The following is a 27616-nucleotide window of genomic DNA, read 5'->3' on the forward strand; positions in this document are numbered from 1 at the left end:
AGGGGAACCCATTATCTCCCAAAGAGGCTCGTTCCACTTTTAAATTGCAACAGCAATTAGCAGGGAACCTTTTTCATGGCCAAGGTGTGACCCTGACAACTAGACTCAGGGACCCAAGAAATTTGAAATGCATACTCTTTGGAGAATGAGTACCCCAATTTATGTTCCAATTCCATGGACTCTTCCTTTGACCCTCCCTAAGGGTTGCTGAGATAATTCTCCTTTTTGGTTCAGTAGCAACCAGTCAAACCTACCACACAACAGTGGAGTAAGATTGCTGACGCTACTCAACAAGGCGATTTTAGTCTTGGGAAATTCCAAGAGTTCTTGCAAACCCATTCACAAAATAGGTGAATCTCTGGTGGCTCTGCTCTTCTGTCTTTATCGTGAGGGAATGGGGTCTATTAAATTCCCTGGATGCTATTTAGAAGTCTCCATCCAATTTGGTTTCCATCGGGGGAGGGAGGCAGTAGGCACCAAGTAGCAATGGCTTTCGTGTTGGTCCACCCCCAACTGGGTTGACCACGGGATTCTCTCCTGTACTCTTTGAATACTGTGAAGACATATTGCATGGATTTACAATATCAAAACAGGATGAAAGGGAACAAGGTCCAAGAAAACTCTATCCCTCTAGCATTCCTCTTCAATCACGGAAGGGAGTGTTGAAGGATATTACTGACCAAAGATGAGGTCCAAGTATGTGTGAGGGATACCTTCCTCATGAAGGCTGATTATAAACTAAATTAGAGGTCCCTTTATGAACACATCTCTGATGGCGCAGAGGTATAGGGAAGGGATGAAAAGGCTGGATAAGAAGTGTGCCAAAGTGTCCCTACAAGTAGCCGAATATTTTAATTCTTTAATTTTTTTCCATTTCCCCTGCCATGCCATCACACCCCAAGACTCAGTGTTTGAGTGGTGAGACTCCTGCTCAGCATGAATTCACGCCCTGGCCTGTTTTATTGGAATGTTAAAATCTCATTCCACCCTGCTGCCAATGAGGGCATGCGCACTCAGTTGTCTCTAGGTATAGTCGGCTTTTCGGTGGGTGGATTTGCTAATCTAAGGTTCCTCTCTGGGCTATGAGGCCTAGCCTGTCCTATGCCATGCACCCTCTTCCAAGGAAACATTCCTCCCTCCTCCTGAATCTTCTCCCCCATTCTGGAAACACAACCATGCAATATTCCACATACTATTCAGTCCCCAGCAGCACCCTTCTTGTTAAATTAGAAATGGAAAACCAATTAGACGCACCCAAGGGAGACCCTCTCATTCCCTAGAAAACCTTGGTGATATCCCTTCTATGCCTTGGTTTATAGGTGCTGGCTGCTAGCGAGCTTTGGGGGTGTCAGTCATGGCTCTAACGTGGAGCTGCCTGAGACTTCCTGATTATACCCTTCCCTTGTAGCACTTTCTCTGAGTTTCTGCCTTTATCACCATTAGCCAAACCTTCCTTTGTGTGAGTTAAAACATCCCATAATAAAGACTTAATGCCTGGAGCATTCATTCGTTGGTCAATCTGATGAAAAAGAAAAGTCGTGAAACCTTTTAATTCTGTTAACTACTTCAATGGCCTGGGATAGACTTTCACAAAGTCCTTCCCCTCCAAATTAAGAAAGGACTTACAGAGATTTTCCTCCCCACTTCTTTTCAGGACCCTGGCCGTGGTTTACCATTGTTCTATTACATATCCTCACCTGAGAAAGCATTATTAGAAAGTCTCCTTGAGCATGTGTTGTAGATAGACAAAAGTTTGTATTGAGCTTAAATTTGTGTCTGAAATATTTACAGTTTCTCCTTGCAGTTTTTCTGACACATGCTCTTCAGAAGGAAGCTGTGAAAGTGAGTGACAGCTTCTCTATGTCAAACAGCTCCTAGGATCAAGGGAAAATGGAGAGAGCCTCTGTATGTGACTCATCTCTGCTATATATGTGACAGTCCTGCCACTCTGAAGAAGCAAGTTGAGAGTAAGGAAGCTGTGCATGGGCTTGGTAACATAAGACTTTCTACAATCCATCAATAACCACCACAGGATTGGGCAGCTAGGTTTGTGTGGTCCTCAGGAATTCAGCCTTGCTAAGGCTTCAGTAATATTGAGAGTTTGTGGTGCCTGGAGGTGAAGTCCGTGTCAATAACAGACGAATAATAGGTTTTCATAGGAAAAAATAGCCTGGAACCAGGATTGGGGTGTAAAGTGGACGTTTTGGGGCGGGCAGTAAGAGAAGGACTGAACTCAGTCAAGTTGATTGTATTAAACATCTATTTTTTAAAAAATTGTATTGATGCTTTTTGTTTTTTATACCCCAGTAATTTCCTGCTATACCTCCAACTCCTACTATTGAACTCTCCCTTTAAATGAAGGAAAACTGTTAGGAGGGTCCTGACCTTCAGAATAACCACTTCTGAAGGCACAGGTAACACTCGGAACCTCTCTCCTGAGGCACAGAGGGAAGCTTGCTCTCCAAGACCTCAATTGGTCATCTCAATCAATCTTCAGTTTGATTGTCTTTTCGTGGTGTTTTCATTTTGTATTATAGTCATCATGTATATTGTTTTTCTGGCTCTTACTTTACTCTGCATCAGTTCACACAAGTCTTCCCTTGTTTCTCTGAGATCCTTATATTTGTCTATTTTTGTAGAACAATAATATTCCATTATATTAAAATACTACAGTTTGTACAATCATTATCCCAGCTCATGGGCATTTCCCCCACCCCACCCCTTCTTTGCTATCACACACACACACACACACACACGCACACAAGTGTTGCTATGAATATTTTGATGTCTTTGACCACGTTAGGCTATATGCTCAGGAGTGAGCTTGATGAATCAAATTTAGTGATTCTTAAGGGTCTCTTTTTCTAATCTTCATGCCCAGTGTGGTCTTTACTGATTTCCTGTCCGTGTTGTCAAAGACAGTGGGATCAACACCCATTAAGATGATCTTTGTGAAATCCAACATCCACCTTTCACTCCATCAGTGGGGGTAAAAACATCCGTATTTGAGTGACCCAGCAGCATTTGAATGACCACTGTCAGAAAAGAGAAGAAACAGCATCGGCCCTGGAGTCAGCAGGACCTGAGTTCAAATGCGGCCTCAGACACTTGACACACTTACTAGCTGTGTGCTCTTGGGCAAGTTGCTTAACCCCAATTGCCCTGCCTTCCCCCCTGCAAAAAAAAAAAAAAGAGAGACAAAGAAAGTGCGGGACAAAAGAGAGTTAGGGCAACCATCTGCCTTCCCCGAAATGGAGGCAGGAACATTGTGTAAACGTTGATAGGAAGTTGTGGCTCATGCCCCCAGGGATGGTGTCTCTAAGAAAAGACAGCAAGGCCTTGGCACTTTGGCCTCAGCACAAAGTGCTTTCAGGCTCTGAGTTGTGGGATCTCTTTGTTGGTGGCTGGCTAAGAGGAAACTGGCCAAAGCAGATTGAGTAGAGGGGGTTGGGGTTTGGGGCAGGGTTGGCAAGCAAGGAAGTCATTTCCAAGGAGTTGGTGCTGAGCATCCAGAAGTGACGTTTCCACATGGCTAATTCATTGCTGGAGGATGTGGATAGATGCTCGCTTTCACATACTTACAGCAGTTCATGTGTAGAGACATTTCCCTCTCCACTCCCTTCCCATGTTTCTCATTATAGCATTGTCTATACAGGAATCAAGGTAGCATAACAGGATCCCCTGGTACCTCAGTTCCCCAGTAACCACTCCAGTCCCTAGTTAACCTCTCCAAAGCTGATATACCTTTTGACCTGAATCAGCCCCAAACCCTCCTGACCCCTTGGTAAACCTTTGTCTAGACCACATACTGCTTTGCCAGGGTTAGTACCTGATATTATCCAAGAATTTCAGGAGAGCTTAAGGATACGATTTCTGGGACCTGAACCCTAAATTATCTCACCTATAACCTAGTTTCTTGGGGGTACTCCAGCCTCATACTCCTGAATCGTGTTTCTTGACAGCAATAAGTTGGCCATTTCAGATCTCCCAGAATCCTACATGCTGCTTTGAATTTCTGGGCATGGGCATTTTTCTTTCTGAATGCTCAGGGTTCGACAATCATAGGGCAGCTGGGGGCAGGAGAACAATTCCACCATTATCAAGTGGCATATCACCTTGCATTCACCAAAAAAAAGTCCCAGGAAACATAATCCCTGGGAGGTCAGAGATGATTTTCACTATTTTTGTCTTTGCAACCTCAGTGCAAAGTTCACGGTCTGGGGGTTTTCAATAAATTTTTGTTGAATCAAATTGTGGCCTGGAATATGCTTAGTACATCTGAATTGGGGCTATCAGGCAATGCCAGGGACCATGGGCCAAAGCAAGGTAAGGGGGTTGGAGGTGAACGTCTCAGAGTCATTAGATCTCTGCAGGAATTTTTTCCCAAGTTAATACCTCCATTGAAGGCATTATCAAATCCCATTAGCCCTTCAGGTCCTGTTAGCCTTTCAGATAGGGTCCAAGGCCTAGGAACGTAGGGCCAAAAGAAGAATGTTCTATCAGGAATAGGGAGGACTCAATCACCACCCTGGTTGGTATTCAAGGGACTATTCAGACACCAGGTGAAGCTTGGAAAAGGGCCTCCATCCAGGAGCCAGCCTGGCCCCTAGGCCCAACTCCTCTAGACGCAGCCTCCCAGGCCTACTGTAGACATTGAGATTGCTGTAGAGGCCCACAGGACTGTCAGCGACAAAATGCCTTGGCTGGTAGCTGGTCTGGGGAGACTGAGGTGCCCAGGGGACATAATTCCTTCCATTCTGGAAGGAATGGACCCTGGGAAGTGGGGGGTTTGGAGCAGAGGGGCTACTTGGCCCTGAAGATACAGCATGAGACTGGTGGTGGGGATTGCTGCTCGTAGATGGGTCGCTGAAGGGGTCAGAGGTGGTGTGGTCACTAGATGGACAGCTGCTGTCAGTGAAGCTGTCCTGAGGGAGTTTGGACCCTCCCCTCAGCTGGAGGGGCCTGACCAGCCCAGGGGATCGCTGGCCCATCACAGGTTTAGAGGAAGAGTACAGGTGGCGGAACTCCTCCTCAAACAGCTCCACGGCCTGGCCCGTGAACTTGGAGAGGAAGTTTCGGTGGACTTGGCCACAGAGCCACGAGAAACTAGAAGTTAAGAGAGAGCAGAGAAAGCAAATGAGATAACGTGCAAGTGGCAGGGAGAGGCAGCTCTGAATCAGCAAACGCTGCTGGATTTTAGAACTAAACTCACAGACTGGCAAGGAGGAGGCCAGGCTTGAGTGTTGTCAGTCACCGCTTCTATGAAGTGGCCCTCCCATTTCCGGAGGTTCAGTCCCACCCTACACAAGGGCCGGTGGCCTCAGAAAACAAGTTTCAGCTGTGGCAGTTACAGTATCAGAGAAAAACGTGTTGGCCCTGTCTTCTCTGGCTTCCTGTTCTTCAATCCAAGATTGTAACCACGTGGGACGTATGTTGAACACAGCTTTGGGCAGGGACTCTAGACCCAGCCTTGTCACCCCCTAGATGACCTACTGGACGTCTTTGCCCCCCTGATCTGCTGTAAATACCTGTCCCCCCTCCCCCTTCACTTTGTCACCTGCCAGGGACAGTACCAGGTGACAACAGACACAATAGATAAGAGTACTTAAAGGATGGGGCTGGGGGAGAGGGGAACAAAGTGTTTCCAGAATGCAGATACTCATTCTCCCTGGGATGTTATAAAATGTCTATGGAAGAAAGGTTCTTGGCCTCCAAAGTGAAGAGGTGATAACATCCCTAGACTTGCTGGGAAGAAAAGGAAGGATCTCATGCAGAAGTTAGCTTGTTTGTGCTTATGTTTAAAAAGGGAACAGGTTCACATCTTCCCATTTCAATGCTGTAGATTTCTACAGTAATATTTTTTAAAAGGCTATTCTTAAGTCCAGAGGTTACTAGGTGCCTTACCCCAAGAGTACTTTTTGTAACTTCCTATTATGTGAGATGTCTTCAACTCAAACTTTAGGGGCCAGCAAAAGTGACTCTCTCCCTCCTTTCCTTTCTTTCTTCCTTCCTTCCTTCCTTCTTTCCTTCCTTCCTTCCTCCTTCCTTCCCTCCCTTTTTTCCTTTCCCTCCTTTCTTCTCTCACTCCCTTTCTCTCTTTTTCCCTTCCTTCCCTCCCTTCTTTCCTTCCCCTTCCTATCTTCCTTGTCTTTTTCCCATCCTTCATTCCTCCCTCCCTTCTTTCCTTCCTCCCTTCCCTTCCTCCTTTCCTTCCCCTTCCTTTCTTCCTTGTCTTCCTCCTTTCCTTCCTTCCTCTCTCCCCTCCCTTCCTTCCCCCCTTCTTTCCTTCCTCACTTCCTTCCTCCCTTCCTTTCTCCCTCCCTTCCTTCCTCCCTCCCTCCCTTCCTTCTTCCCTTCCTTCCTTCCTCCCTTCTTCCCTCCATCCCTTCTTTCCTTCCCCTCCCTTTTTACTCCTCTCCCTCTCTTTCTCGCTTTCTCTCTTTTTTCCCTTTCTTTCTCCCTCACTCCTTCCCTTCTTTCTTTTCCCCCTGCCTGCTTGCTAGAGGAAGATGGATATGAGCCTTTAAAAACCTTTAAAGTGTCGGGTGAACAGAATTTACATTCTTGCCATTCCCAGACTTCCCTCCTCACCATCATCACAGTTTTGAGCCACACTCTGTTCTCCTGTCAGGTAAGATCAGAGGAAAGGGGGAGCAGGCTCCCAGTGCAGTGCTGATCCCTAGGCTGAGGCTGTTATTGGGATGATGTTGCAGGTAAGGCGCTGGGCTTGGAGTCAGGAAGGACTGAGTTTGACCCTGCCTCACAACCTGGGCAGGTCACCTATCCTCTCTCTGGCTCAATTTCTTCAGCTATTAAAGAGGTGGTAATAATACCACCTAGCTCTTGGGGCTGCTGTGGAAATCACATCAGATATGTAAAGCACTTTGCAAACCTTAAACCACTCTATAAATGTTAGCTATGACTAGTTAGCCTCTCCCTAGAAATCCATGAGACATGCGTGACTGGCTGCTTATGTCCTGACCGAGTAGCGGTGCTATCGTGGAGTCAGAGCACCTAGGTTCAGTTCCTGCTTACGATCTCCACCGTTGACTGTGGACAGGTCGTTTGAGCCCCAGTCTCCTCATGTTTAAAGTGAAAGGGCTGGAATGGCTGAACAAATTATGGTATAAGAATGTAATGGAATAGTATTATGCCATAAGAAAGTACAAAAGAGTCTGTTTCAGAGAACCCTGGAAAGGCGTGTGCGAGCATGAGAGCAGAGCTGAGGGAGCAGAACCAGGACGGTTTGGATGACTCTAATATGGAAGCTGAAAACCGTGAAGGACTTCAGAACTCTGATCAATGCGGTGGCTGGTTAGCACTCTGGGAGGCTGGTGATGCAGCATGTTTCCCAGCTCTTGGCAGAAAGGTGATGGAGTAGAGAATAAGACACATTTTTAGATGCAACCAAAGTGTCCATTTGTTTTGCCTAGCTATGTTTGTCACAGTCTTCTATTTGGGTGGCAGGGGTTTGTGGGTAGTGATAGAGATGCTCCCTCTCCCCCTGCCTCAAAAAAAGGAAGAAAATTAAGAGCGTGAATAACACTTTAAGAAAAATATCCAGAAAAGAACAGAACAAAGTTCAGAAGGGGACCAAGACCAGCAGGGCAGTTTGGTTGTTATTGTGTTAAATTAAAATGTACCCCCAAAAAAGTGAGAGGTTGTAATAACTGACCTTTAATGTCTCTTTAAGCTCTAAATCTATGAAAAGGAATATGAAGAAGGTTGTCTATATGGTAGAAAGTTTAAAAAAAAAAACAAGACCCAGCACTAGAATTCTAATACTCTTTCTTGTATTTTAAATTTAAAAATCCCAGGCCATTTGGAACATTCAGTTCTTGACCTACACTCCACTATTGAACTAGGTATGTTTAAAGCCTGCCAGAGTAGATCAGGTTATTCCATGGCCTTATTCCATTTAACAAGTCAGGACAGATGCCTCTGATGGCTGATCTAGCCAACCTTCTCAGTATATTTATATGTGTATATGTGTGTGTGTGTGTGTGTAATGAAGGGGGTTTCTCATGCCCTCAGGGCTTAGGAGAGAGAACATCTTAAATATTCTCCTCTTAAAAAGTTGAGGAAGCACCACAGCCTAGACAGCTAGTGTCTTGCCAAAAGATGTTGAAGCAAAATTCAATGCCTACAATGTGCAAGGTATTGTGTCCCGGGTGCTAGGGATACAAAGATGGAAAATGACACAATTCCTGGCCTCCAGGAGCTTATATTCTACAGGGAAGACTATGGTGTCTACACAGTTCGTTTGAAGTTAACTCTGAGACCTTTCAAGAGACTTGTATGTGGATAGGGGTCATCCCCAGTCTTTGGGAACCATACTTTGCTACCACTGTCAGAGAAAGACTAGTGGGTGGGCCATTGTAATGGTAATGTTAATTCGAAGATCTTCCCATCCATTAATAGGCCCATGTGATCTGCTTAGGTCACTTGGAAGCCTAAGTTACATGAAGCCTGTGATGGGAAGAGCTTGCTGAATGGGTGGAGCAGGAAAGGAGCTGGGAAGAAGTTGTTAGGCGCAGTTAGAGCTGAGGGAGAAAGGCAGCTAGCTGGGCAGTGAGTGTTTGTGGGAAGGCCCAGGCAGGAAAGAAGGCTTTGGGATGGCGGTTCCCCCTGCATTGTTATTGTATATGGGTTTCTTTGTTGCCTGTGATGGATTTGGCTTTCTGGTGTTGGGAGTTGGCTCTCTGGCATTTGAATAAATGTTTTGGTTCTGTCTTCCATGTAGAGAGTCTGTTATATTTTGTGATTCAGAACTATGCCAGCATATTCATCGTGGCCATTGGCCCAGTGAATATTGTGTTGGTGATGCAGCCATCAGTGATATTATTTATGTTCTTTGGTTCTTTAGGAGTTTATTGAGAGAGTCCTTAATCATGATAATAAAAATAAGATTTCAAGTGTTTTTCATCCCACTTCCAAACCCCTATCTATGTATCTTCACCCCTCCTTAGGTAAAGATGCCTTCAGTCCCCATTCCCCAGTGTCTAGCCAGAAAAGGCATTCTTGCCACGATCTTGGAGTCCAGTCTTACATCTGCAGCTTTTTGGGCTTCTTTGTGTAGGGTGGGTGTACTGAGTCAGAACCTCGCATTTTCATTGGTGTGTGTCGGGGGAGAGAGAGTGGAAAGGGAGTGCAGAGAATGGGGTTGTCTTGACTTGCTACATGATCATATCCGTGATTTTTGTTTTAATGAAGTGCTTCATTTTAGGGATTTTCTAATAATAATTGCTAGCATTTATATGGCGTTTTAAGATTAGTAAAAGACTTCACAATATCTCCTTTTATCTTCCAAAAAACCTCGGAGGTGGGTGCTCGTATTATCCCCATTTTACAGATAAAGAAACCGAGACAAACAGATGAAGTGACTTGTCTGGAGTTGAACTTGAACTTCCTGATTCTGAATCCTCTATCCACTTCATCACCCGCCACCTAATAACAGTAATAAGAGGCGGCATTTATAGATCATATAAAGGAAATGGACACACATGACCTCATTGGATTCTCACAGCCAATCTCTGGGTGCCGTTATCATCCCAGTTTTACAGATGAGAAAACAGTCAGAGAGTGGCCGAGTGCCTTGGCCAGGGTCACACTGCTGATAAGTGACCAGTAGGATTTGAACTCAGGTCTTCCCAGCTCCCAAGTGTTTCCACTAGCTGCTGACCCTGCTTAGATGTCTCAAGGATGCAGTCGACTTTGCGAAGGTCACCCTAAAGCTAAAGACAAGGACGCTCGGGTGGTGAAGGATAATTCGGCCACGGCCAGACTGGAAACGAATATCTGGTCTGTGCATCTAAAGTAATATTGCTGCCGCGGGAACAACTCTGGTTCCCCTTAGTGGGTGAAGCGGGCGGGCCGTTGTGGGGCTGATGGCGTTGGTCAGCTGGATTCATTGTCTTATTCCAAAGAGCTGGTGTTCTTGTTGCTGTTGAGGGTTAGAACCACAGCAAACATTACCCCGCTGGTGATTCGCAGCCTGATGACATCCAGCGCGCTTCTTGTTCTTGTAAAGATGGTGCCGCTGGATCTCCCGTTGTGAATTTCAAAACAAATCAACAAAGACAAAGATTCCCACCACGGCTCTCTTTGGAACAAGGGTCACTTGAGGGCTCAGAGGAAAAGGCTGACCCCTTGTCCTTGTGGGGAGGGAGGGAAATGAACATTTTGATGAGTTTAATGTAAAGGGAGTTCAAGATTCACCTTCCCTGAAGAAGCCCCGCAGGCCTAAGCTGTTGTTCATCCTTATCTTTCCAAGAGGTACTGTCTTGATTTAAGTGAGGCAGGGTTGCACAAAGTTGTCAGCCTCACTTTCCTCCAGAGTCATCGAAGTCCGAGGGGAAGACAAAAGGCAGGACAATCGGTGATGGCCCAGGGTGCAGCGGTTGACCTTAGCATCTTCAATGTCTGACGAAGCTCTTAGTGCTCCACGGCGCCTCCCTCGGCTGCCTTCTTGACCCTTGGCACAAATCGTTCTCATCTACCCGTTCTGCCTGGGGAAGTCTTCACACGTTTGGGCTGGGCATCCCCCTATCTCACCCACGGGTTTGAGGCCTGTCGGTTACCCCAAAAGGTGGGGAGGGGGCGGAAATCAGTCTAAAATGCGTCTCCACTTGAGTGGAGCCCACACAGAGCAAAGCCTTTGAAAGATTCCGCCGGCTGTGTGAGAAGCAGATCTGGCAGAGTGGACCCAACTTGAATTCCCATGAAGCAGTCCCTTGGCCCTAGGTCTTTTATAAACAGCTCTGGGTGGGACGTGAAAGGAGGGGAGGCAAGGAGAGGGAGCCCACAGGCGACGAAGACGGTTACAATCATAAATCCATACGAAGCTGGGGCTGCAGCTGGGCTCAGCTTGGCTCCCTCATGCTGAAATCACCTCGGATGGCTGCCCTTCATTATGCGTGATGATAGTGGGAACTTGTAGTTAGCCTTTTATCTCTACATCATTTCATTAGTGCATTTCCAAATCTTAGTGTTCCCAGGCCTCAGGGGAAACCTCTCACCCCATCTCGGTGGGCTGGGTTTGTGAATGTGTAGTTCTTTCCATTAGGATCACTTCACCCTAGACTTTCATGCAACAGCCCTTAGATTGTCTCAGGAACTTGCAAAAGTTTCTTGAAAGCATTTGCCTAATTGCTAACTTTGAGGTAAAGCTCTGGTATTAAGAAATATTGGGCAGGGAAACAGTAATTTTTAAAAAGAATTCAGCAACTTGGGTCTAGTGAAGGGTAAAGCATTCTAGATTTGATCCTCATGTCATGTTTTTGGGATGTAAGAATTCCTGAGGAGGGGAGGAGGAGAGAAGGAAAGAGCACTTGATTGTTTATTTCTTTCCTGAGTCACAATAAATGTCAAATTTTTCCAGCTGGACCCAGACTCGCTCTCTCCTCTCCAGCCAAAAGGGAAGCTTGGAGTCCCAAGAGGAAAACATTTGTATAGAAAGAAGGATTTGGAAAGAGAATCTGCTGAGAGGAAAATTTTCTTTGTTCCATGTTTCTTTGTGCTCTTAAGCTCACTTCATAATTAGCTGTTCAGAGCTCACCTGGGTTCAATCTTACAACCTCTAGAGACAGGCTCATTCCCTTAGATCTTACTTAGAAATATGGGCCCAGGAAATGCTTGGATCAAGTTTTCGGTTGAGTGCAAATCTCCCAGTTTGCAGGCTTCTACTTGGAGCTGCCACCTTTTAAGGTGAGGCTTCAGTCACCTGTCACTGTTTCTTGATCTCCACTAAATGAACAAAAGGCAAAAAAAGGTAGACAGACCACCACATAAGGGCCCTTTGGTTACAGCCCTTCCCAAACTGCACTTGGGATGAGTGAAGTGCCTATAAATTAGAAACATGTGGATTCCATTTCCCCTTAAAATGTATCAAGGATAGTGAAAATGAAGAGAAAATAAACCCAGGGCAAAATGCCTTTTAGATCTCAATGAAGCCAAAATGCTTGAAATGGCAAAATGGGTCCCCTTTGGTCACTGAGCAGCAAGGACTCTGGCCCAGACTCACAAAGAACAGCTTCAAACCTGAGAATTCCAGCCCAGTTAGGACCAGCCAACAGAATCAAATTCCAATTCCAACTGTTAGTTTGAGCTGCATGTGGCAGTTGGAATAGGGTCTCTGTGGGGAAGGGAGGGGGGAGTTGCTGAGCAGAAGCTGCTCATGACTTGGTCTCCTGTGTTTTCTTGATGTCTCCTCTTCAGCTTTCGATATTTTCTGTGATGGTATTTCTTTAACCCAGGCTGGCCTTGAGCAAAATGGTGGTCTTTTGTAACTAGGTGGCACCATAGCTAGAGCGCTGGACCTGGAGTCAGGAAGACCTGAGTTCAGATGTGACCTCAGACACTAGAAGTACTAGCAATATGACTGGGCAGATCACTTAACCTCTCAAATGGGGATCATAATAGCACTTCCCTCCCAGGGTTGCATAGGGCAGTTAGGTGGTGCTGTGGATAGAGTGTTGGAGCCTGAAAGCCTGGAGCCAGAAAGACTCATCTTCCTGAGTTCAAATCTGGCCTCACTAGCTGTGTGATCTTGGGCAAGTCACTTACCCCTCTTTGCCTCAGTTTCCTCATATATAAAATAAGCTGGGGAAGGAAATGACAAACCACTCCAGTATCTTTGCCAAGAAAACCCCAAATGGGGTCACAGAGAGTCAGACACAACTGAAATGACTGAACAACAACAAACAAGCACCGTGTTGGGACTCCTTCCACACTTACAAGTCTCACCATCCAGTTTGGTACTTGTAGCCTGGCAGAGTGGGGTCTCTGTTTTATAGAACAGCCCCTACCAAGCCCAGCATAGACCTGGACCTACAGAAGGGGCCCAGGAAATACTGGTTGACTGACGCCCCCAACTGGGTTTGTGGTTTTTTTTTTTTTTAACATGAGATGTGGTGTATTTCCAGTCTTCTCTATGCAAAACACATGAAAATGATTGTCATTTGATTTGTAACAACAGCCACTACTTGTAGAGGCTGGCCCTGCTTGCGATGTTGTCTCTTCATCAACCTGGCAGATCTAGGGACCTGGCAGCCTACCTGGCCTGAGCTATGATGCCCTGGGGGTTATTTGGGGCCCCCCTCCCACCATCTTGAGGAGTCTGTTGGCAGTCTTCTGTATGGGTCCAGCTTGGAGAAAATGAGCACTGGCCTCTGCCATAAGGCCCTGATATGTCTATAGTCCCAGGACCTTCTTATCAAAGATCCCACCTCAACGGGTGGTTTACAGGTGGGGCAAATAAAAGGGCTCAAGGAGGAAAATGGAACATCTCTGGTTGATCCAAGCCAAGCTGATACAGATCTGGAGATCTCAAAGTTAGGTTCCTGTTCCTTCTTCTTTTCAAGATCCTCCTCCTTTCCTGTCTAACCCTGACCCACAATGATTGTCCATTCACTAAAATTCTAGTCTGTCTCTCACAGTCTGATGCTTGATTACTTATTGCTTTGTAGCGTTTTTCTTTCTAGTTATGTCCTGTATGTGCCATGGGTCGCTAGATAGTAAGCTCCTTGAGAACAAGGACTAGGTCATATGGTTGTTTTTTTTTTTAATTTCCATGAGTCTGGGCATACAATGAATGCTTAATATATATTTCACTTTGGGTAAGTCAGTCACAATTATGGGCAATTGACCAAGGGGTAGAGCCAACCCTAAGAAGTGGCCGTGACTCAGAATTATTTTGTTTTGTTTCCTTGGAGCATGAAATGAGGGAGAATATAGAGGAAGGAGTAGCCAGCAGAGTGAAGTACTACAGGGAAGTCAAAAAGGATGGAGGACCAAGGAGAGGATGTTAGAGACCTTGGATGGAGCTGTATCCGTTGAATGGTGGAGTTGGAAGCCTGATATTACAAAGATTGGATAAAAAGAGTAGGAATTAGGGCAGTTGTCCCAAAGACTGTAGAAAGCTTTTTCTAGGAGTTTGGCTATGAAAGGGAAGAGAGAGTTGGAACAATAGTTTGAGGAGAGCCAAGTGAAGGGGATAATCTGGGCATGCTTGTAGAGAGCAGGCAAGGAGCCAATAAATAAGGAGATTTTTGAAAACTAGGGGGAGAGAGGAAGTGATTAAAGGGGCATGCTTCCACCCTAGTTCAGGCCCTCACCTAGACTACTGCAATAGCCCCCTAATTGTTCTTTCATCCAGCCTCCATAAAGCTGCCGATTCCTAAAGCACAAGTCTGACCATGACACCCCCCTGCTCTAGAAGGTCCAATGGATTCCTATTGCCCCTAGGATCAAATACAAACTCTTCTGTTCAGCATTTCAAAGTCCTTTACAACCTGGCTCTGGTTAAGCTTTCCAGACTGACTTCACCTCACTTCCCCTCGTGCACTCCCTGTCCCAGCCAAACTGGTTTACTTTATGTTCCCAGTACACGACTTGCCATCCATGCCAGGAATGCTCTTCCCCTTGGCTTTGGGGATGGGCTCATCACTGGCTCATTCCCCAACAGAAGATGAGGATGTTAGGTAATAGGTCTCACCTGTATGATCCAGTGAGGACATATCTCCAGTCAGAGATGATGAACTTTTCCTGGATTTGGCCTGAGAACTTCTTTCCAGACTTGGCACAGTAGGTTTCTCCTTCCACACTCCGGACTGAGATGTTCTGTTGGAAGGAATTTCAAGATATAATTGAATGATCCCTTAGTTCTCATGGACATCTCAAATCTTAAAGCAACCAAATGATGTAGCGGAAAGAACTCCAGAAGTGAAATTAGAGGGGGTGGGTCTGAAACAAGCTCTCCCTTTTACTGCCTATTTGAGTTTGAGCAAATGGCTTCACGTCCCCGGGGCCTCAGTTTCTTTTAGTGTTCAGTTTTGGCTGTGGCATCTTATAAAGAACATTGGTCACCTGGAGAATGTCCACACAGCAACCAGGAGGGGCCTCGAGCTCATGCTAGGTAAGGATTGAATGAAGGGATTGGGGATATTTAGCCTGGAGAAGAAGCTTCAGGCTAAATTTTGGCCCAAGGAAACTTGTGGGGGGGCACATGATAGCTATCTTCAAGAATTTAAAGCCTGTCTTATAGGCAGAGGAATTAAATTTGTACTGATTGGCCCCTGAGAACAGAAGTAGGAACAATGGATAGAATTAGATTTAGGCTTGATGTCAGAGCTGTCCAAAGATGAAATGGGCTTCCTCCTAGGGTAGTGAGTTCACTGTCCCTGGAGGTCTTCAAGCAAAGGCTGGATGACTGCTTATTCCTTCTGATATTAATAAAATCCAAATTTAAAGGGCATTAGAGATCATACAATGAAGCAGGTAGCCAGGTAGTACAGATAGAATGCTAGACCTGGAGTCAATGTAGACCTGAGTTCAAATCCTGCTTCGGATGCTTATTAGCTATATTATCCTGGGTGGGCTACTTATAACCTGTCTGCCTCAGTTTTTTCATCTGAACAATGGGAATAATCGCACCCACCTCCCTAGGACGTTGCGAGGACCAAAAGAGAGAATATTGGGAAAGTGCTTTGCAAGCCTTAAAGTGCTTAGAAGTGCTACCTGTTATCACTGTGACTAATCTGGGTCCAGTGTTAGCGCTGAAAAGGGGCTGAACCTGCGAACCACACTGGTCCGTGTGTAGTGGGGAAAAATGGCCTGGATACAAGATAGGACTGTGCTTTAGCTGTGCCCCAGGAAGAATTTGAAAAAACAAACACACCCCAGATGACTTCATGTCCTGAGTGAGACCTCTGTCCAGCTCTAATGGCCTGCTATTTCCTGGCAGTGTCCTTGAAGCACTAGAAAGGGTAAGAGAGTAACTACCAATAACTAACGGCAAGCCACTATATGGCTTTAGGCCTCACTTTCCTCATTTGTAAAGTGAGGGAGTCGGACTTAATTATCGATAAAGCCCCTGCCAGGTGTTTTTTTTTTTTTCTGTAATCCTTCTATAAAATTTCTAAGATTAGGATCCCATTTGTCAAGGAAACTCGATACAATGGAAAGAGCCCTGCTGGAGGAGTCAGGAGACCTCAGTTTATATCCCAAGTTCTTCCAGACATCACATTGTGTGGTTCCTTTAATGCCCTGTATGGCTTCTAAATAACTGGTATGAAGTCAAGATCTGAGGGTGTAGGGAAGAGAAATTTCGGGGAAATGGTTCCACATCTATAGACTCTATGCTGGGTATGGGGATCATGATTCCTTGTACGGAATGGTATTTTCATAGATGCTTGGTGGATGAATGGATGGATGGTTTGTTGAATGACCATTCACTGTATCGAGATGATGAGTATACCAGAATTTGCTTGGCTCGTGAAGTCACCAAGACATTTTACCAAGCAGGTTCCCTTGGAGAAGAGGGGTGTATCTCTGTGGTTTATCCACCTTTTGAGGACTCCTCTAAATATTCAACAAATACTTCTGTAACATTCATTGATGGCATTTGGCCATATATTCAAGAAACATTCGTTGAGCACCTATGTGTAGTGTACTAGACTGTTTCTACTGGGAATGTAAATTTGAATACTGACTGTTGGCTACAAAAATAAATCTTTAGCGGAGGGAGGTCCTGTTTTATTCAGGGAGAGGAGCCTTCAGTGCAAGGCTATCTGAATAGTTGCTGCACATCTCGTTTCTTTTAGTATTTTTTTTTCTTTTTTTTTTTTTGGAACCCATGTCTGACCCTGGAATCCTCCCTTTTGGGGAACAGAGGACTGAAGGCTCAGAGCCAACAAGCCGCTTTGAGGCCATTCCTACCTTCAGGTGACTATCCAGGATTTCAGCCTTGTCACACATCTCCCGAAAGAGCTTCACGCCACATTGGTCGAGGAGCACACAGACAAACACACCCCTCTTGTTGGCAGCCTCTAGCACGTCACAGAAGATCTCCGTATCCGTGAATACATCCATTAGGATGACCAGGACCTGGGCCAGGGCAGACAAGACCACTCACCAGAGGCCTCAGGGTAGAATACAATAAGGCAAACACCTTATTACACTTCAGAGCTGGTTCTAGTTTTAGCCAAGCTTGTTGGGTTTGGGGTAGGCCTGGTCTAACGGGGGTCCCAAGGCAGAGAGGACCAAAGAGATTCCTCCCCCCAACAGCAGTGTTTGACTTAATTTAATTCAACAGCCATTTAGTAAACAGCAACTATTGTGCAAACCCTTGCAGTAGAGGCTGGGACTGCAAAGATGAAAAAAAAAAAAAAACAAAAAACAAACAGCCACACCTAAGCTGACAATACCTGGGAGATAGATGGGGTTATAGGATCATAAATTTAGAGCAAGAAAGTACCTTGGAGGTCATTAGTCCAATTTCCTTTCATTTTACAGATGACAAAAGTGACAGAAAGTGAAGGAAGGAAGAAAGGAAGGAAGGAAAGGAGGGAGGGAGGGAGTAAGGAAGGAAGGAAGGGAGGAGACAGGGGAGGGAGGAAGAAAAAGGGAGGGAGGGAAGAAGGAAGGGAATGAAGGGAGGGAGTGAAGAAGGGAGGGAGGAAGGGAAGGGCTTCTAGGAGAATACTGGACGAAGAAAGTGGCTCTTCCTTGGAAAAATGATAGTGCCTTGCAAATCAAGCTAGGATTTGCTCAGAGACCAGGCTGGAATGATGGCTATAGCCCGTGGGGACCTGTTAGAATCATGACAGATTTGGAGTGTCCCAGAAAATGGGACCATGGAGCCACCAGGTGCCATGGGGCCCATCCAGATGGGTTTCCAGGTTATTGGGATTTCCCTCCAATTTTCCCAGATAAATGTAACTCAAGGAAGATTTCAAGGTGAGAATAAGAGCCGAATGATAGCCCACATTTATAGGCACATGAAGGTTTACAAAGCTAACGGGACTCCTTCCCCTCTGGACCATCCCTTTTCTCCACCCACACCCACATTCCTGACCAGGACACAGGCCTCACACTTCCAGGCTTTTCCATTGTGTTGGCAGTCAGTTTTTTTCATCTGTAAAACAGGGAGTTGCACTAAATAGCCCCGATGGTCTTGAATTATGGTATATCTCGAGGAGCCCAGGGCCAAAATGGTCCCAAATTGATCCTGGAAAATTCTGCTGGAACCAAACAGGATCTGTTTTGGTCTGTGCAGAAGTATTTTCTGACCCCAGGCCCCATGAGCCCAGAGAGAGAGCTGGGAACACAAATGGGGTTATGCCCTTTGCCTTTGGCTTGTGGTCTCACACTTGGTTATTGGATGTTTAGATCCTAGGCCATCGGGGACTCCTTGAGTCTCTCCCTTCCTGGGCCTAACCCTTTTCTAAGGGGTTTATGCTTTAAATTTGGGGAGATGCTGGTGGGACAGTAGATGGAATACTGGACTTGGAGTCAAAAAATCTGGCTTCTAATTCTGCCTCAGATACCTAGCAGCTGTATGACTCTAAGGAACTCCCTTAGCCTCTCTGGGCCTCAGTTTACCCATCTGTAAAATGGAGTGGCTGTACTAGAGGACCTCCGAGATTGCCTCCAGCTCTAAATCTATAGGACTCCTCTTGGGGCAAGGAGGAAGCTGCAAGCCTACAAAGGCCAAGACGGGAACAGGAGCCTTAAGTGGAGGGAGGCGCAGTGAGATATAGAAGAGAGAGCAGGGAAACGGGAGTCGGGAGCCTTGGGTGCTGGACTCAGCTCTGCTGGGAGCTTCAGTTCTCTGGGCCTAGAGGGAGGGGGGCCCTTGGGGGCCATGGTCTCTGAGAGGCTCTCCAAGCTGGACGACACCTCGCTCTTAGGTTTGTGCTACAAAGCTTGCCAGAATTTATTCAAATACACGATTGTGTATAATTCTCACCCAGTACTGGGAGGCAGAGCAGTTATTATTATCATTGTGAATTACTTCTATTTTACAGGTGAGACTGAAGCCCAGAGAAGCTAAGTCACGGGCCCAAGGTCACGCAGTGGGGAAACAAATGACCATCAGGACTTGAACCTGCATCTTCTGACTCCAAGGGCGCTGCTTTTTCTGTGACAACCCACTGCCTCTCTATCCCAGGAGAAGAAGGCTCTTCAGAACCAGTCTGTCATCAGTAAGCACTTATTAAGACCCTACTATGCGTCAGGCACTGTGCTGAGACAGGGCAGGGGTGGGGATAAAAAAAAAAAGCAAAAGACAATCCCTGTCCTCAAGGAGCTTGCTATGTTGGAAATGGATTCACTGGCTGTTTCTGGAGGGACCAGAAGTGGCTGGGTTAGTTTAAGTCTGAACGGGCGCTACCAAATGCCACTTGGGGCAATTGCTGATGTCCCTCTACCACTCCCCTCTCCAGCCCCTCTTGGAGCTCCTCCTTTGCTCCCTTTCCCTTCTCCCCTTATTACTTTTGCTTCTCCTCCAATTTTCTTCCTCTTGTTTTGGGGCATGTCTTTCACCAAAACTGCTCTGATGTCTCTGTAGGTGTCAGTGTCAAAAGGGAAAAGCTTGTCAAAGGGCAGGGATATAGAATAGAGGACTGGGGAACCGGCAGCCTCGAGGCCACATGTGGCCTTCTAGATCCTCAAGCAAAGCCTTTTGACTGAGTTCAATTTACAGAACAAATCCTTTTATTAAGGAGATTTGTTCTGTGAAGTTTGGAATCAGTCAAAGGGCCACACTTGAGGACCCAGAGGGCCACATAAGGCCTCAAGGCCACAGGTTCCCCATTCCTGCATAGACCAAACGTACAGGTAGGGGCAAAGGGGCAGAACTCACTTAGTGGGAAATGACAACCAATCACAGGCAAGGACACATTGGTAGGCATACATAGACTGACATCAAGATACAATCTATATGGGTTAATATACAGACAAAGGGACACAGAGAGATGAGACAGACGCACAAGTATCTGAAGGACTCATACAGAAATCACCACCCTGACAACTTGCCTTCTCTCTCCATCCCTGCGGTCCTCTTTTCCCATTGGTGAGTTATTCCCAGGGCCTCCATTTTGAGGAAGGGCCCAGGACAGCCATCCTTTGTGCTCTGTACTTCACACCTCCCCCCTCCATCCCCCTCCCACTTTTTAGCTCTCTTTTATGTGTTGTCTTCCGCTATTAGAATAGGTTTGTTTCTGTATTTGCATCCCTAGCACTTAGCACAGTGCCTGGCACCTAGTAGGTAATTTAATCAATGCTTGATGGCATTCAGAAAAGGTGCTAGACATGTTCTGTTTGGTGGGTACTAGAGGAAAGAAGTAAGAGTAATGGGTTGAAGTGGAGAAGAGATGAATTTAGGCTTGATGCTAGGAAAAGGCTTCCTAACCAATGTTGCTATCCAGAAGTGTGATGGGCAGCCTTAGGAGGTAGAGAGGGAGTTCCCCCTTACTGGAACTATCCAAGGAAAGATTGGATGACCACTTTTTGGTGGTATCGAAAGGGAAATTCTTCTTCAGGGATGGGTTAGACTAGATGATGTGAAGTCCTTTTCAGCAGTTCTAGGATCCTGTGATACAGACAGAGGAATGAAATAGATAACTGTACAGTGTGCATACACAGAGCTATGAATGGACACACACACACAGACACAGAGCTATGAATGGGTACACAGACATAGAGCTATGAATGGACACACACACACAGATACACAGAGCTATGAATGGACACACACACACAGACACAGAGCTATGAATGGACACACACACACAGACATAGAGCTATGAATGAACACATACACACAGACATAGAGCTATGAATGGACACACACACAGACATAGAGCTATGAATGGACACACACACAGACACAGAGCTATGAATGGACATACACACAGACATAGAGCTATGAATGGACACACACACATAACTGTACAATGTTCATACACAGAGCTATGAATGGATACACAGACATAGAGCTATGAATGGACACACACACATACACAGAGCTATGAATGGACACACACACATAACTGTACAATGTTCATACACAGAGCTATGAATGGATACACAGACATAGAGCTATGAATGGACACACACACATACACAGAGCTATGAATAGACACACACACATAGAGCTATGAAAGGATACACATACACCCAGATAGACATTAGAAAGGGGGCTGCATATTTCCAGAGACCAAAGAGAGGTCAGGAAAACACCTCATCTGTGGACGCTGCTCCCTGAGATCTCATCTTCTAACTTGCTACTCCCTCCTCAGAGGCCCCTGTCTAATGCCCCTGATGGAGAGAGCTCATGCCTTTCAGGACAGGCCATTCTGGGCAGTGGGAAAGAATGCAGGATTTCAGTCAACGAGCAATGATTTAGCACCCACTTTTGTGCCACCTGTTGTGCCAGGTGTTGGGGGCACAAAGACGAAAATGGAAATCTGTGTGACCTCAAGTTTACATTCTATGGAGATGATAGGTTCAAATATGAGAGACAAATAGATAAAAACTAATACTTGGTAAGTAGGGTGGGTAGAGAGGGGAGGATGGCACTGCCAGCCAGAGGGATCAGGAAAGGCCTCTTGAATAAGGTGTTGATTCTAAAAGGCAGAGACGAGTCAGGAGGGTATTTCAAACTTGGGGAATTCTCCGGCAAAGACAGGTAAGGAACAGCAAGAGAGCCATTTTGGCTGGACTGAGGAGTGAGGGAAGGGGAGTTAACATACAGGGTGACCTAAAAATCTTTAACCTATTAAGGGTTAAAACGGTACCAAGACTTTGGGAACCTTAGAAAAGGTAGGTTAGGGCTAGATTGTGAAGGACATTAAAAGGTACACAGTGTGTGTTCTTTTGTTGTTCAGTCATTTCAGTCACGTACAGCTCTCTGTGACCCCCGCTGGGCTTCTCTCGGCCAAGATACTGGAGTTGTTTGCCATTTCTTCAACTCATTTTACAGACGAGGAAACTGGGGCAAAGAGGCTCACACAGCTTGTAAAAGGGTTTGAGGCTGGATTTGAACTCTTCCTAACTACAGGCCCCCAAGTCACTTAACCCCTTGCCCCAAGAGCACTTTGGGGAGCCCCTTGTTCTGTAGGCGTGGCATGTAGACATCTGATCGCTGGTGTGGGTGGCAGATACGGTCGTTCCTTAGGGGTTTAACAGATTATTCAAAAGATTCCATCAGTTCACTCTGAAGCATTTTGTAACCCTCCTGGCTAAGCTGCCCTTGGGCAGTTGGCACGGGGCCTGATGCCAGCTCAGCAGTGCTCAGTGGCTATGATAGGAAAAGGCTGGTTCCAGGACATTTTTTCCGATCATGACTGTGCCCTCTGATTCTGCCCTCCCAGAGGTCTTGCTTCCTGTCAAGTCAACAAGCATTAAGTGCCTGCTGTGAGCCTGGCAATCTGCTAAGGGCTGGGGATACAAAGAAAGGCAACAAGGCAGACCCTGCTGACCAGGAGCTCCCGGTCTTAAGGGAGAACCCAGCATGCAAGCAACTCTGTAGAAATAAGATACCTCTGGGTTGAATTGGGGGTAATCCCAAAGGGGAGGCATTGAGATTAAGGCACCCTGGGAAAGGCTGGCTGCAGAAGGTGGGGCTTCAGCTGCGGCTGGAAGGAGGCCCAGAAATGGGGAGGAAGAGCGTTCCGGGCGTGGGGGGACAGCCGGGGAAAACTCCCAGAGTCGGAAAATGGAGGAATAGCCAGACCAGTCAGTCAGTGCCTCCGTGTTAAGAGTCTGTGCAGGGTCCAGGCTAGGAGGACTGTGTAAGAAGACTGGAAGAACAGAAGGGTCCGTGTTAGGGGTAGTGTTATCCTGGGCAAGTTCAGGGGCAAAATCATGGGGGCAATCCCGACTGGCCTTTGGGTCGGAGAGGGGCCCTTTCTGCAGGGAGAGGTCCTGCTGCCCACAGGTACCGCCTCAGAGGGCTCCCCAGGTGGCAGACAGTTCCCTTTTGTTAGAGTGGGGAAAGGGGGGGTTCTGCCTGAAGACCTGGGTTAAGGGCTTTACTGGGGGCACAACAATAAGGATGACTTACATTTCTAGACCATTTTAGGATCATGGCCGTGGAAGAGTGGAAAGAGCCAGCCTGGGAATCAGGATGACCTATGTTCAAGTGTGGCCTCTGGTTCTGTGACCCGGGGCAAGTCACATTCCAACTCTTGACTCTGGGCATTTTATGTGGCTGCCCCTTGTTACTGGGATGTTCCCCCTCCTCATCTCTTCCTTTCAGTTTCCCTGACTTCCTTCACATCTCAGCTAAAATCCCCTCTTCTGATCCTTCCTTGGGTGACTGTCCCCAATTTATCCTGTATATCCCTTGAATGTACATAGTGGTTTGTATGTCATCGCCCCCGGTTAGACTATGAGCTCCTGGAGGGCAGGGACTAACTTTTTGTATCCCCAGGACTCCCCCTGGGGCCAAGCACATAACAGGGGCCCTCGGCAGCTCTGTAAGGCTGTGAGCTGTAGAGAAGGTACATTGGTGGAGGGTGATTCCTCACCTGGGAGTTTCCTACACTGATGAAGTCACAGATCCCTAGCCCCTATTCCTTGCCTCTGTTCCCAGAATTGAAGATTTGGGAGGACCTCGAAGGCCATGGGGTCTAACCTGAATGAAAACTACCTTTACCACATTCTCCCAAAGTGGCCAGCCAGTCTCCATGTGAACACCTGCAGTGATGGGCCACTGCAGAGATTTAGAGCTGGAAGGTTGTCTAATCTTCTCGTCTACAGACCAGGAAACTGAGACCTAGATAGGTAAAGAGACTTGCCTAGGGTAATGTAGCGGAGGGAGCACTTCACTTGGAGGCAGGAAGGCATGGGTTCAAATTCTGCCTGAGGCACTAACTCTGCACCCTGCGAAAACAAGCTAATTTCTTGGAGCCTCAATTTCCTCGTCTGTGAAATGGGAATAAATAATAGCACCTTATCAATGGATCAATAAGCATTTATCAAAACCCAAGAGCTGGGGATGGAGCAGCGAGGTGCACAGTGGGTAGAGACTCCTCTTCCTGAGTCCAAATGTGGCCTCAGACACTTACTGGCTGTGCGACCCTGGGCAAGTCACAACCCTGTTTGCCTCAGTTTCCTCATCTCCAGTATCTTTGTTAAGAAAACCCCAAATGGGGTCACAAAGAGTTAGACATGGCTGAAAAGGCTGAACAAGAAGAAGAAAGAGCCAGGGATAGAACAAAAGCAATCCTTAATTTATATAAATTTATAATTTATAAGCAATCTATATAAATAAGATACATGCTGAATAGAGTAGATGGAAAACAAGCTTATTGGGGAAGACGTTAGCTGGAGGTTGGGGGCTGCAGAGGAGAGAAACCAGGAAAAGCTTACTGCAAAGTGAGGCCTTGCCTGGAATCTAGGATCCAATGACGTCATTTGTGTAAGATGATTTGCAAGCCTTACAGTGTGATTATTCATTAGCAGAGCCTGTGTTCAAAGCCAGGTCCTCGGCCTCCAGATCCAGTCTGCTAAATCCTTCTGCTGAGCCTAAGTCTCCTTAAGGTACATCTCTCATCACCACCCACAGTGCCGCAAGATTTTTTTGTCCCCATATCACAGATGAGGAAACTGAGCCCCTGGAGGTTAAAGCACTTGGTCAAGGTCATAGAAGAAAGTTAGTGACAGAGCCAGAGCTCAAACCTCAGGCCAGGCTCTTGACTCCCAGGTCCAGACTCTCCCAAGTAAAGCATTCTCGTTGTGTTCGTCTGTCAGCACCAAATCATGTGGTCACAGAAACATAAAAACAGCTGAGATAAACTGTGGTGCCTTGACAAGCCAAAGAGCCACCCACCATTACCATTCCGCCCCCACCCCCGCCCTGTTTGTGGTAATAAACAGACAGTTTTACATAGCACTTGAAGGTTTGCAAAGCCCAACTTGATCTCACTTGAGCCTCACAGCGACCTTCTGATGTGGCTGCTAAAGGTATTAGCCTCATTTTACAGATGAGAAAACTGAAGGACCTTAATGGTTTCAAATATTTGCCCTGAGAGCGAGCTTAGGCCTAAGACTGGCCTCAGCAGAGAAGTCGATCTGCAAAGACCTGTGTAAGGGACAAAGCAGCATGCTCTCCTCCCATGAGTTACTCTAAACCACCTTCAATCATTTAAAAGATGGGGCTCAGACCAGCTGATTTCTAAGGCTCCTTCCAGCTCTAAAACCCAATTTGTATGCCAGTTTTAGCAGAGACACACAGATAAAGGACAAAGGCAAGAGGGAAGGCAAAGAAAGACAAGCAGAATAGCCCATCCTCTAAAGAGGACAGACATATTTCATGAATGGACACACACAGTGAAATGATTGTCCTTTGCATCCTCTCCAGAATCATATTTGGTGTAGCTTTATGTGGAAGGACAACAATCAATAAACATTAAGCACCTACTATGTATGTGTCAGGCACTGTGCCAAGGCGCTGGGGATACAAAAGAGACAAAAGACAGTCCCTGCCCTCAAGGAGCTTACAGTCTTGACATCACTATCTCCACAGCTAGGATGTCAGGGCACTGGGCAAGGAGCACCGCTGGCCCCAGCAGCAGGCAGCTGCTGATGTCCTATGATTAGAGAGGGATGACTTTTCTCAAGTGATTTTCCCCACTGCCTGCCATGGTGTCTGAAATGCCACCATCAGAGAAGTTATTCTTTTGAGTCTTCAAAGGGTTGTGTGTACACACACACACACACACGTATATGTATGTATATGTACATATATGTATATGTTTATATGCATGTATGCATATGTATGTGCATATGTGTATGTATATATGTGTGTATGTATGTGTATATGTATGTATATATGCATATTGCTTTTGTGTACATGCAGATGTGTATATCTACACACATGTATGTACATATGTACACATATGCGTGTGTCTGTATAGGTATAGATGGGTATTAATGTGTATATGTGTGTATGCATGTATTATGTGTATATGCATATGTGTCTATATGTCTATGTCTATATATGTGTATATGTTACAGACATATGCATGCGTGTGTCTGTATGTATATGGATATGCACACATATGTGTATGTGTGTATAATACAATGTGTGTGTGTGTGTGTGTGTGAAATAATAGCTAATGTTTCTGTAAGGCGGACAAAGTACTCTCAATCATCTCTTTTCACCCTCACGAGGACACTGTGAGGTATCACAAGCGTTAATATCCCTATTTTGAAGGAAACTGGGGCTAGGGAAGTGAAGTGACTTGGTCAAGTTTGGATGCCTCCTGATACTAATAGCCAGCATTTCTATCACACTTTAGGGTTTGCAAAGCCCTTTACAAATACTCTCTAATTTGATCCTCCCAACAATGCTGGGAAACAGATGCTATCATTAGGCCCGTTCTACAGATGGGGAAACTGAGGTCCAGAGAAGTTCAGTGAATTGCCCAGGGTCACACAGCCATTCTGCGACAGAGGTGAGACTGGAACCCAGGTCTTCTGGGGTCCAAGACCCATTCTTACAGCCCAGCAACAATCTGTGGGAATGTGGCTCTGGACTGGTTTGGTTGGAGGTGACATAAAATGATGATAATCTTTCTAATCTGAGTCCCTAGTGTGTTGTCCTGAAAAAGAATCAGAGGACCTGGGTCTAAGTGCAGGTTCTGGTACTTACTAGGCATATGACCTTAATTTCTCTAGGGCTTAGTTTGCTCATCTGTAAAACAGGAGGGTTGTAATAATGATCTCTAAGGTCCTCCCCTGTTTCAAATCCTGTGAGCTGTCAATCAGGGGGCCTTGGCTTCCTGTCACACAATGGAACAAACATTGGTTTTGGCATCAGAGGACCTGAGTTAGAATCCTGCTTCTGTCACTTCCCCTGGGGCATTAGCTCCCACCTGGACTCTCTTACCGCCAAGGTCTCTTCCATTCACAGCAGCACCTTCAAAGGGCTGCCGTGAAGGTCACATGGTATAATATGCGTAAAGTACTTTATGAGCATCAGAAGTACTACATAGACTTGATTTGTAGTGATATTCTTTTACTGCTGCCCTACTAAGCAATTAAACAAGTGCCTACTGTGTGCCAGGCACAGAGGTTAAAAAAATAAAATGAAAATGAAACTGTTCCTGCCCTCAAGGAGTTTATACTTTATTAGGTCAGGAAATCAGCTCACCATGAGAAGCCCCAGTAGTCAGAGACCAAGCTGAGCTGATAGAAAGAGGCTGAAGCTACAGGGATCAGCAGGGATCAGTGTGAAATATACCTGGACACCTAAGCCCCAGCTCCATACCCAGCCCCTGGCCTCCCTGCCCCCCCCACATATATCCCTGAAGGAACAGGGGCCTGACCCCCTTGGGCCCCTCTCTACCTGACTGGTCTTGCTGATGCAGCGGCGGATGAGGTCCCTAATATTGTTGTGCTTGTCTGTCTGGAAGTACACGGTCGCGCTGGACTTCTCCTTCAGGTAAGGCTTCTCAGCCTCACTCCAGCTCTGCAGCAGGGCTGGCTCACTGCCCTCAGACAATATGGGGAAATAGGTGCCAGACTGGAGAGAGCTGCAGTCATTCACCTTCAGGCCCAGCTCTCCCTCCACAGGGGGTTCCTTGGCGTAATAGGGTTCCTTGGCATTTTCCTGAATATACTGAGCTTCCACAGAGGACAGGAAGTCCACCTCCCCTTCTTTGCTCAAGGCATTCTGGTATGACTCTGGGCCGCCGTCCAGAAGGGCATCCATGGCCAACCTGGCACTTTCATTGTGACTGAAATCAACTTTGGCCAGCCGGCTCCATTGGTTCTTGATCTCTTGAAGGCGTTTCTTGATCTTACCCATGGGTCTTGACCTATGCAT

General features: G+C 46.3%; 1 protein-coding gene across 1 annotated transcript; it reads right to left on the reverse strand.

The window, feature by feature from the left end:
• Window positions 1-4547: 4547 nt before the first annotated feature.
• On the reverse strand, window positions 4548-27616 carry FAM83A (family with sequence similarity 83 member A). Its single transcript, XM_036742408.1, has 4 exons — window positions 27137-27616; window positions 16717-16884; window positions 14495-14619; window positions 4548-5106 (listed from the first exon to the last, which is right to left on the reverse strand). The coding sequence occupies exons 1-4, from the start codon at window positions 27614-27616 to the stop codon at window positions 4548-4550; spliced, it is 1332 nt and encodes a 443-aa protein (XP_036598303.1).

This window comes from Trichosurus vulpecula, chromosome 1 (genome assembly GCF_011100635.1).
Source record: "Trichosurus vulpecula isolate mTriVul1 chromosome 1, mTriVul1.pri, whole genome shotgun sequence".
NCBI lineage: Eukaryota > Metazoa > Chordata > Mammalia > Diprotodontia > Phalangeridae > Trichosurus > Trichosurus vulpecula.

What these genes read in the sequence shown, in the direction of transcription:
- FAM83A (XM_036742408.1), bottom strand. Translation starts at nt 27,616, where the DNA reads ATGCATAGGTCAAGACCCATGGGTAAGATCAAGAAACGCCTTCAAGAG. An exon ending in GCATCAGCAAGACCAGTCAG is followed by an intron (nt 16,885 to 27,136) that starts GTAGAGAGGGGC and finishes GCCCTGGCCCAG; the next exon opens with GTCCTGGTCATCCTAATGGA. An exon ending in TCCTGGATAGTCACCTGAAG is followed by an intron (nt 14,620 to 16,716) that starts GTAGGAATGGCC and finishes TCCTTCCAACAG; the next exon opens with AACATCTCAGTCCGGAGTGT.